This window comes from Wasmannia auropunctata, unplaced genomic scaffold (genome assembly GCF_000956235.1).
Source record: "Wasmannia auropunctata unplaced genomic scaffold, wasmannia.A_1.0 LD335984.1, whole genome shotgun sequence".
Classification (NCBI taxonomy): domain Eukaryota; kingdom Metazoa; phylum Arthropoda; class Insecta; order Hymenoptera; family Formicidae; genus Wasmannia; species Wasmannia auropunctata.
In genome coordinates, this window is record NW_012026906.1 from 44,599 (window position 1) to 56,791 (window position 12,193).

Sequence of the window (12,193 nt, forward strand, 5' to 3'; positions counted from 1 at the left end):
CGATCGTGTCTCGCAATCTCTCTCTCTCTCTCTCTCTCTTTCTCTCTGTCGGCACAGAATTAAAATTGAACAGATTCGAGAAAGAGAACGGGAACGAGATCTTTATGCGACACGCGAACAACCGTTGGGCTTTATCAATGAGGGAATCTCCGTGACGAAGGCCTCTGCGCCTTAAATACAGCAGGAAAACAATGTAGTCATCAGTAAAACTGTTTAGTCGAGGCGGCATCTTTTTAACCGCGACCAAATTACGTGTTTTGCTTTATATCACAAAAAATGTAGTCGTGTTTCTGCGAATACATTTTCTACTTCGTTTTGTAGACTATTTTATAAATGAGAGAAGATATTTATATGTACCAAAAATACATAAATAGTTTTGTTCGGTATACATTTCAACTAGATATGAAAACAGGGTTGTGCCGTAGATTTCAAGATTACGTCTACACGGATTATTTACGTGAAATCTACGTAATGTTGACATGGTCTTTTTGCTACTTCAATCTAGACTTGTAAACTATGTAAACTATTGTAAATTGTATCACTAATATAAAAGAATTAAATTATAAAGCAGTCTCTATCCACAGTAGAAATATCCAAAATCTAGAAACAGACTAAAGATACCACGACTTCTTTAGGATATTCTTAATGTATTTTGAACATTAATTTAACTACGAGATTAAGAATGTAACCAGAGAATTTTTCTTACTCAAATGGTAGTTTTTTTTTCATAAACGTTAAATTATATGTATTTATTAAATGAATAAATATATAGTCTACTGACTGTCTACATAGATGACACTTATACAATAGTTCACGTACACGTAAACGTAGAGTATTATATTTTACGCGTAGATGCACAACCCTGGATGAAAATAACCCAATCTGACGGTAACATACTTGGTAAATTACAGTAAATTGTCAGGTAATTCTGAGGACCTGGTAAAATGATAATTAAGAAAAAAAAAGTTTAAAATAAAGCTTAAAAGAAGCATTTAACATTAAAAATGAGTAAGCACTTTATACTTAATTCATGTTTTACAGATTATCTGTAATAGATAAATCTTTATTTAGTTTATATTGTTACAGCTTTATTTATATTACGGCTTAACTCTTATTTATCACATTATTTTCGCGACTATTATATTAGTATATAAAATTTTTAATATGAGGAATAAAAAAACACACAGAATTACAAATGTGAAAAACAAAATAAACTTTCTGTAATTACATTAGCTAATACTATTATTAGAAACTTTTTATAATTGCACAACTATAGTATCTAAAGAAAAACATATTACAATTTTAATTATAATAAACGAAAAAATTAATTAATTTCAAAATTTTAATAAAAGTTAAAAAATAATACAATTTTCAGTCAGTATTTCATGTACTTCGTGTGCGAGAAGTTTAAGATTTATTTTCAGATGCAATGTTACCAAATGAGAATAGGTTTGAAAATATAAAAAGAATTAATATCATTTTACCTTATCTATATTAATACGGGAAACAGCTTATTTGGGCATAAAACTATTAAAAATAAAATTTATATCAAAATTACCAATAAATTACCATTTTACCGTAATTTTACCGTAAGTTATTGTCAGATTGAAAATGACGATAATTTTGTATCTCTTTTCAACTAAAATGTTCATGGAAAAGAACATTTTTCCTAATCGCATAGAGATGTGAACTCAGAACGACAATAATTAATCGTTAAGAAAAATGTTTAAGTCGTCTGTTTATTGACTAAAGGGCATTTTAAAAATATAGATTCGATCAGTGTTTACAAGACGTTACACGCTAATGGCGCGTAACTAAGCGTTACCATTAGGTATTAGGCCCGGTCATAATTTCACGATATAATTGCGGCCTTTAACGAACGTAATTGACTTTTCAGGCTTATTCTTCTCCCGATCCAATGCCGTTTATCAAACTATTTACAATTGGCCACACCGCGTCGCGGTCCATTAGCCGAGCTCCTCGCGTGATGGGCCAAGGTCTTACGAGCCGTTTTAAGAGCCGGCGACGTTGAACGCGCAGAATTTCAGGCTCGTTTCGGGACGCTCACACGGGAAGTGAATAACAAAGGGATAAAATACGTCTTTTTCATATCTCGAGAACGTAATCGTAAATTTTCACCGTCACTAAGATTTTATTTTCTTCAACCGTAAACTCTACATAAATTCTTCAGCCGTTTTCTTTGCAAAGCGCGCTACTCGCGACGCGACTCGAAGGAGGTTACGATAACACCGATAAAAAAATCGCGATAAAAAGGAACCTTTTTAAAAAGTCTTAACTGTTTTTATATCGGGATGTCGAAATAGCAGTTTGAAAATAGTCCGTTTAATTTTTCAATACATGGGAATGGCATTTTATTCTATCTTAATACTGCATTATGTAGAAAGTATAAGTGCTTTTGAAATGACGTAGGTAATATAATCGGATCATGCTAAATCAAGAAACAACGTGAAATTACAACGTGACAGGAAGATTATAATCTTCTTATTTTCGAATTGCTGTATCTCGAAAAAGAAAAATCACGTACCGAAACGAAATAAAATGCATTGTAAAGTTAAAAGTTTATACTTTCGCGTGGCACTAACGAAGTTTAGAAAAAAATTTGCTGTCGGCGCTGATCATGAAAACAAAATTGTAATTTTTGGCGTCATTTTTTTCAAAATTGAGATTGTCAAATTCGAATAATTGAATGGATTCATGTTTAGCATCCAAAAATATCTACATTAAAATTGTTAAAAACGTTTTTACGACCTTCAATTTTGCAGGTCTGTGTGTTGTTTGCTGCATCTCGATCTTGATTGTTGGTACCGATCTCGTTCTCGTCACATTGAGAAATTCATTGTTAACAAATCACAAATTCTATACAAAGGAAGATGTTAAAAAAGAGCCGATTTGGCTCAAAAAAGTGTAAGTACAAACAATAGTTTTTTATAGATTTTGATCTGAATACAATAGAACTATTAAAAAGTTCAATTTTCAAGATGTTCTCCAAGCGCTACGAACTTTTTAACAGTTCTATCATATTCAGGAAATCAAAATCTATAAAAAAACATTATTTTTACTTACATCTTTTTGAGTCCAAATCGTCTTTTTTTTATATCCTCCTTTGTAAATTGTCTTTTTTGATAAGATACGCCATTCGCGGTTCTCGATATTCTCGGCAATTAACAATAATTGCGTCTCAATTCGATTGTCTGATTGGCATCGATTCTTGCTCTCGTCATTGAGAGACCTCAAATCGTATGTCAAATCGAGGAGCGGAGGAGCGTTTTTTTTCCGAAGATACTGAAAATGGCAACTGTAATACTTACCGGCCCCGCCGTCGGCGCTAGGACCCAGCATGTTGTGTACTCGATTCGCGTACAGGACGAACGTCGGGTAGGGGATATCGTATTTCCTGGAAAAGGCAGAAGCGAGGATACAATTATGATTTGTGGCTTATAATTATAATCAACATAATTTATTAGCTCCGCACTCCGGCTCCGTAAACATATCTTACATCGCGCATTACGTTACGTCTCTTAATTAAGGCCCCTGCCCATTCTATTCCCGCGCTCGTTTCGTATTTTAATGCCATTTTATGTGTTTATCCCCGTTTCATTACGTATTTCACTTTAATTTATATTAATTTTATTATACCGACGGAGAGAATGAAAGATTCAGGCGGAACATATTTGAATGCATGACGATGGAAATTATGCAATCTCCCGGAATTATGCAATCGCGCGGGGCCGCCGCCGCCGCCGCCGCCGCCGCCGCCGCCGCCGCCGCCGCGCCGCGCCGATGACGTTGTGCGTTTAACGAAGTAACGTGGAAACTCCTCGCGAGAAGAGTACGACGCGAGAATCGCGTTTGTCTCTCGCAAGTATACTCCGCGGGATTACTTATACGAGAGTCGTGTTTCGTCGCCCCGTTATATTTGTTTTCAAGTTGAAATAATATCAACGAAATTAACGGTAATTAAAATAAGAGGCCGCACTCTTCTCCTTCTCTCTCTTGCGGATCGAATGGAAATTTTATGAAATGGCATGCGGAGGTCTCGCGTGTCGCGCGCGCACGCGGGGAGGCATTAGGAGAGCATTATCGATCGTCGGAATATCGATTATCGTAAAAATTATCGCGCTCGCGGCTCGTAAAGACGCGCTTTATTGAGTCGCTTTGTACGCGAATTAAAAAAGAAATCCCTTTTAACGGCGGAGTCGGACGTTGTTACGCAAACCGTGATACAGAAGGCTTTACGACGTCCGCGGCAACAAATGATTTTAAAGCGGCTCTCTCTCTCTCTCTCTCTTTCTCTTTTCCCGCGTCTTCGCTCCGCGCTCGCGCTAGTAGATCGGACGATTATTTAAGCGTGATTCTCGAGGCGCGGCGATAAGGTGTACGCCTCGATGCGGGATAATTTCCAGGAATTTTTCATTGCGTAATAACCCGACTCTATTGTATGCGCCGCGCATCATAAGACATTTATATAACAATTTTAACTATTTACCCGATGCATTGCATGAATTGGCGCGCGCGCGCGCGCGCACGCGGAGGAACACACAACGGCAACGCGATGCATAAACTCGCGGCATAAAATATTTATCTTTTCCGTATCACTTATTAACAGTTGCAAGAACACGCGCGCGCGCGGAGGGGAGAAGGAGGGGATAGGCGAACTCTTGGGATAGGCAATTAAAATAATTCTTTAATTTTTATATCAACGCATTTCATCACTCGGCGTTTAATATTAAATGACGCGCACCGAAGTTTTATGCAACTGCGCGCGCGTGTGGGGTATAATATTAATTTTATTATTGGTTTTATCGCGCACGGGGGGGAACGGCGGTGGATGGGTGGGTGGGTGAGTGTTGGTGTACATACACCGTCGTACACGGAAAATGATTGCGAGTAAATTAATTATTTTTGCAATGTTACATCGGAGACACCTCGATATATTTTTTAAATTAACGCGTTTTCATATCAGCCGGTATTAATATATTGCGCGTAATATAATGAAAAAGTGCAATTAAATGAGATGAATAATTTTTTACAAAACAGCGCTGGAAAACGTTGGAATATTTTTAGGATTAATGTGTTGTATCGATTAATATTAACATTACAGAACGGCCCGGTGCCGCGAGCGTATTTGTTGTTTTTTTTTTTACCCCCGCGGTACTTTTTAACACGCGATTCTTCCTTCCGAATAAATTTCTTATCAACCGTTCCGGCAATTAGTGAGATTGCGTAAAGATATAATATCACGATGAGCACGATGAGTTATAAAATATTTAACAACGCATTTAAAGGAATTAATGGTTTAATGTGCGCGGCGCTTCGTTCAAGATTTGTAATTCTAAGCATTGGACTCTCGAGGTGTGTCGGCGTTTATTTCCTTCTTCTATCTCCTTTTCTATCTCTAAAAGAAAAAAAAACCGCAAAGACGCGTTAATGCCGATACACACGTCAAGCCGATACGCCCCGGAATTGCAAATCTCGGACAGCACTGGTTTAACGTTTGATGCATTAAAATAAGTGATTTTAGTGTGATATTTTTTATAAATTAAAAAAAAAATGAAGTCGAGGTGTAAAAGAAACGTAGCTCGAGAACGCACCTTGCCGCCTGGCTGAGGGAGAGCCCTTCCTTCAGCACGCTGAAGATCGCCTCCGCCATAGTCTCCGGCCGCCAGGACTTGAGGGGTCCACGCTCCCGGAAGCGCAGGTTGTGCACCAGGCTCTGGTTGGTGTTCCAGCACTTCTGCCACATGGACTGCAGCTGGTACTGGTAGCTGTCTGCTAGTGTAAACGCCCCCCGTGGAAAAGAGAAAACACAGAAAAGCAGCTATTAGTCGAGGCGATCGACCAGTTCAAGAAGAGGGAGCGGGGTGGTGGCGGATAGAGGGAGCGGGGTGAAGGGAAATACAAGGGGGAGGGCGGGATTCAGGGTGAATAAATGTCCTCATTATTGCATGATTCTTTTATTAATCGATCGTCCATCACTCGCTCGTCCATAACGCGCGTGTTCTGCTGAACAAGGGGCGTTACTCTTTCCAACGTGAACTCGCGAGCCCTCCAATCCGCGTGCGATCGATCCATCGATCGGGATCGAAAACGCGCGCGGGAGGGGAAAAAATCCGCGAATATCGTTGTTGCGTTAACGATTCCGCGATGTACAATTTTCACGCCGAATCGATACTCGCTCGTCCCGATGCACGCAGGTGCATCCTGCCGTTTATACCTTGAACGTGGGCGGAGTCACCTAGAAAACGGCGCTTAAGAAAGACAGGTATGTCGCGTGTCAGATGTGTGTAAGTGTGTGTGTGTGTGTGTGTGTACCTGCGAGTAGAGGTTGTGGCGAAGTAAATCTAAGGGATTTACGTCTTTCTAGGTGAAACCCAAATATCGATTGTATTGCCGTTCGCCGCGCAATCGTTACAGAGCAGTTAGAGAGTCGTTCGTTATACAGAACGAGCGGAATCGCGGTTGTGACGTCGACGCGCGTAACATTAAGTCTACTTAACATTAAACCTTCCTTTACTTAACGCTAAACACGAAACATATAATTATGGGCGCCGCGGAGGGGGGGGGGGAAGGGAGGTTCTACGCAGAAACACGGAATGTATATCTTGGAGCACTTTATTTCTTAGGCCCATTTTCACAATGTATGGTTATCTAAAGGTTAAAAATTACCGAGAAACTTATTGTTTCACGACGTTGAGGAATTAACTAACATGTTAACTTGATGCCAACTCAACTGATGTACATGTAACCTTTAGTTTATTTGACTATATAGGCTTATAAAAAGTGTGCTTTAGTTAATTTTCAAGTTTTAGTTAACCTAACCTTTTCGTTAATCATATATTACGAAAATGGGCCTTAAACTCGAAGAAATCGGGAAAACGCGTCGCGCGCGAAACGCGCACCCCTCGCGCAAGACGGCCCGCGCAAACGGCCGTTTTATATAGAGCACACATCCTGCGTATCGCTAGTTACAATTATCAGAAAATTCGTTCCCAATCGGAGAGTAACTTGGATCCTTATATTGATATTTTGCTTTGACAACGAAACCAAAAAAAAATTAAACGAAAAAGCTGAAATCGAATACGTTCCATCTTGATGTCCTTGTCGGGCATCTCCCGCGGCCGGCGTTATCGTGTATAACGGCGAAAAACGTTACAACTGGAGTAATCGCTAATTCATTTATAATTGCTTTATTACAATATCGTCGTGCCCGATCAGAGGCCTCGCAATAAAGAGTACAACGTCACTCCTCGCGCCGATATATCACATACTGTAATGCATTAAGGACCTCTCCTTGACGTAACGGAGTATTTTCCAGCGTCGCGTGCGGAAAAATTTATCGAACAAGAGAATCTCGATCAATTGAGGAAGAAAAATTTGTGGCGCGAAAGGAGCGAAGAGGGAACCCCCCCCCTCCCCCGAAGCGAGATGACGTGGGCGAAAGAAAACGTTCGAGGCGCGACACATTTACAGTAGCAACTTCCGGCCCGCTTCAGCGGCACGAGTGGCCGACCTTAATTCGCAACAATTATTTGATAGTTAAGTTATTGGCTCTAATTAAGCCTCCTGACCAATTTAACGATTAATACAATTCATTGGAAAACGCGCGCACACGCGCGGCTCTAATCCGGCTATTCTTAGACCCGACATTCTTGATATATTTTGAAGACAAATCGCAGTTTATAACGCCATTAATACGTGTCCGACGACGTGTGCGACAATATCCGGCGAACTCGAGCCGCAGATCTGAGAGAATCGCGTTTAACGACCGAATTAAGGCCATCACATGAGAAATTTTTAACCGTAACCATAAGACTGTAAGCAAATCGACTAATCGTAAGAAGTGCGAGCTCATATTTCATCGTGATCGGTCGACACGCTTATAAGATCTTAGGAACACGATTAAAATTGTTTTACATATATACGATGGCCTTTCTTACACGGAATATGAATCGCGTCGCGCGATTATAATTTCACTTACGTTATCCTTTATCTGAAAAGATACGAAGTACGAACCCATTAGATTTACTTTTCCTCTCGTATAGTTTCTTCATCGCTTCCGAGGAATGCGGCTACTGACGGAGTCGCGAGCGAAGACTTTAATTCTCGCTTCGATCTCGTAGGATCTCGCGAGATACGATCTTTCACGCGCAACGCCGCTTTCGTTCGCGATTACGACGGTTACGCAATGTTTCTCGCGCTTGAGGTCCGGTCCAGATCTTTTATCAGTGCGCCCGAGAAGAAATCGTCCTCTCTCTCTCTCTCTCTCTCTCTTTATCCGGCTACCGATGAGAGGCTAAGGACCGCGCTCGCCGTGGATGCTCGCGAAATTGCTGGTCTCGTTACGCGACGTGATTATCCTCGAGGCGGTGTAGCAACGCCGCGTCGTAACGCGGCCCAGTTTACGACCGTCGCCGTCGCCGCGCGAGATATCGCCTTTACTTTCGATACTTTATCGGGGGGTCGGGGGAGAGGGGAATGTCGCGCGCACGCTTATTTTAATACCGCTCATTCACACTTAATTTTCTCACCTCTCGCACCCCCCCCCTCTACCTCTCCCCCTGCCACGCTCGCGAGCGCACCACGCGGGGCTACCACTCCGGGCGTGTCGCCACTCTTTTAGCTGACGCGCGATAACACCGGGTATAATATTACATCGTTCTCGCCGGGATTCAATTATCGCGCCGCTCGTAAATACGGCGAGCTGCAAAAGTCTCCCTCTCCCTCCCTCCCTCCCTGCCCGCCTCGGGGGCGACGATCGACGATAATGTGACGTGAGAAGTGCGCCAACGTCGAAGAAGGTGGTTTTACCGAGGGCTCCGTGGACCTCGAGCGAGTTCGCGAACGCGAATACGATAATGTTAAAGCGAACGAGAGCGAACGTTCGGACGGCCGATACCCTTGTTGTTAGAGAAATTCAATACTGAAAGTACCAAATAGAGTGACTTATTTTATTGTGTAAGTATTGTAAAAGCACTAAAAAATAAACGGTGTTTTTAATCATCTAAATGTAAGTGTAATTTAACACGGAAAGAACGATATGGCTGGATGCAGATCTGAAAATAATTCCTGTTGAACCATCAAATGTTTATCATTTTTAACTTTCCAACAAAATTATTTTGATTGTTCAAGAAAAATTATTTTCAGATCTATATCCAACAAAATCGTCCTGGAATCCAAAATCCTTCCAGGAATTTATTTGGCACTTTCAGGTATCGCATTTTGTATAAGTAAAGATAAAACGGTTTGTAGCAGAGTTATCTCGATCGACGTTCTTTGTCGTGAGACGACGATAAAACCAGAGGGGTATTTCGCCACCTGGATTTTTCCGGCGTGTCATCTTGAAATCTGACTCCGACGCCGTCCCTCTCTGCGTCACCGCGCGCGCGTCGGGGAAAATTAGCGGCGTTACCGGCGTTCTTCTACGGTGGAAAGCCGCGCGCGAACGGCCCACGACGTTAATTGCCGCGTGTTGATCGATAATTGCTGGATATTAGTCGCTTATTGCCCGCGATGCGCGCGGCGACACGACGCGTATAATATCCGTTGTATGCGTGTATATGTGTGTACGCGTCAGTCGCAGTCAATAATTGCCGCAAAAAGTCGGCCGTCTAAAGCGTACCCGATTAACAGTCCGCGTCCCCGTTCCCCGCGCCGCGTAATTGAGTCGTTCCCCTTCCCGCCTCCCCGCTCGCTCGTCGCCGCGATGCCGATAAAAGAGTATCGTGCCGGGCCCGTCTCCTGTCCCGCGACACGCTCCGCTGGTGGTAGTAATCTAATATCACTCTCCTCGCCGTCGCGTCGTCAAGTGTATTTCGTGCGTCGCGAAACCGAGGGATTTTTTTCTCCGCAAAAAACGGAGAGCTAAACGCGCGAGGAAGATATGGCGGCCCCGCGGAAGGGCTTTTTCACCGGCAAACTATATATCTTTCGGGCGTCCCCGCGCAGAGCGTGTTTCGCTAATATCGGGCTTGTAGCGCCCCTCCGGTTACAGCAATTAAAGCGAATTCGATTTTCCGATTTTGTGTCTGATCGCGAGAGTAGACGCGCGCGCGCGCCAGGATTATGCCGGGGTCTTTTGTAAAACACGCGACGCACGTCGCATTATATTCTTAGGACGAATTCACACCTTGACAGAAAAGCGGAAAACAGAAAAGCAGAAACCAATCAGAACTCGCATTGATAGCAAGAAAAGCAGAGAGCAAAAACTATTGACTACCAACGCGAGTTCTGATTGGCTTCTGCTTTTCTGTTTTCCGCTTTTCTGTCAAGGTGTGAATTCGCCCTTATACACGGAAAGAATCTGAAAAAAATCTGAAAATAATTTTTGTTAGAGCACCATCAAAATAATTTTGTTGAAAAGTCAAACTGATTGCTAGATAATATGAAAAAACTTTTTACAGCAATGCTTATTATTTTTGAGTTTCCAACAAAATATTTTGATCTGGTGCTCTAACAAAAATTATTTTCCAATTTTTTGTTCTTCCAGTAAAATCGTTGATCTCTCCGTGTACGATTCGTCACATTCGGCCGTCGAATAACGAGGCTCTCGCTCGCGCTTTTATCGCGATTTTTCACGTAACACGCTGAAGACATTTCAGATCTGCGGCTCTCTTTTCATATACGGTCCGCCGCTCTGCTCTACTCTCGTTCGCACCTTATTCCTTCGCGTATTTATTCGTACTATTTATATTGCCATTGAATAGCCGGGCATAGCCGCGCGCGCGCGAGACCATTACAATTTAATAATAGCGCGTTATAACGCGCGCGCCTGTAAAACATTTTTGTTCCGCCGATTGAATGTTTATCGCGCCGCCGCGGATCGACTTTCGCAAGAGTAGGCGGCATACTTCCCCCTAAATCCAATTTGCTCCTCGCGTTCGTTATAAATCGTCTTTCTAATCTTCCCTCGGCTTGAAACAATGCCTCTGGCTTTGAACGAGGATGTGTGCTCGTTTCATGTATAAACGCGATTATCCATTAGGCAGATTTGGAATGTTAGCAGAAACGCGCGCTTTCTTAGCGGAGAACCGCCTTTCTCCTCGCCTATATGATCCTAATACGCTATATACGATCGAGATATAATTATATCTCGCAATTATTGTCGGTATAGCTCAAGAAAGACGCGAGTGCAAGACGCGCGTGAACATGGCAACGCTAATAACACGGACAAATTGTGTCCCCGCTATAGTAATAAAACATGTAGAAAAATATCTAATTACATATCTAATTAATGCGTGAGCATCGAACAGCGCTCGATCTCGGTGATAATTTGGTCCCGTCGAATTCGGGATATACACACGGCGATCGGTTACAGGTGTATGTACAAAGAGTGCGGTGAGTGGCCGGAAGTGTTGCACTTTGGAAAAAGACGGCTCTTCAGCCGAGGTGTCTAAAAGTAACTACGTAATTACGGATTTAAAAATAATTTTTGTTTGCTTCGTAAAAATCATGACATTCAAGCTGAAATGTTTAAACGTTGGAATTGCCGTACTTTAAGCGTACAACAAAATTATTTTCAGGACTGTGATCTCTAGCCGAGTTTTCAGATGCTCCGGCGAATAACCGTTTTTTCCACACCTGTGCGCACCTCACGGCCTCACGTGTGTGTTCGTCGATTAAATTACGTGGAAGACATGGGAGATGAGTGGAAGGCACTAAACTCATTATTACAGGCTGAATCATTCACGAGTATGATTTGCAAGAAATGCGACTCGCGCAGCTCGTTGCACGAGGCAGCGCAACCCGAAATGTCGACGCGACACACGTTCGAAAAACATTCCGCGACGCTGCTTTCCTTTGTCATTTGGGAGTATTGGGTGCATTAAAAAAAAAAAAAATTCTCTTATTACAACGCTTTTGCAATTAACACAAAAATAAACTGCAACCTGCACTTTGAGACCGTGACAAATTGATGTGAAAAATTAACTAATTGCGCTTTCCGTCGCAATTAATTGCGGAAAAATTTCTTCACAAACACGCTTTTAAACGTCATTCCTATATTCTTTTACACAGTACAAATATTTCTCGCGTGCGTTCTCACAAATGCGAAATCGAGTTATCCGCAAATAAATTAACGTGAGTCCTCTCATTGTGTAATACGTCATGGAAATTCTATTACTTCCAGAAGCGCTCGCGGTGAGTCGAAAGGGGGGCAGATCGGAAGAGCACACGT

At 42.1% G+C, this 12,193-nt stretch overlaps 1 protein-coding gene across 1 annotated transcript in view; it reads right to left on the minus strand.

Annotated features, from left to right (window-relative positions):
- Window positions 1-12,193, minus strand: part of LOC105454547 (protein bric-a-brac 2-like) — a 24,307-nt gene that overhangs the window by 2,915 nt on the left and 9,199 nt on the right. Inside the window, exons 2-3 of the mRNA XM_011697221.1 lie at window positions 5,613-5,793; window positions 3,330-3,415 (exon numbers count right to left, since the gene is read on the minus strand). Coding sequence (XP_011695523.1) covers window positions 3,330-3,415; window positions 5,613-5,764 — 238 coding nt within the window. The 5' untranslated portion in view covers window positions 5,765-5,793. The remainder of the gene's footprint in view (window positions 1-3,329; window positions 3,416-5,612; window positions 5,794-12,193) is intronic.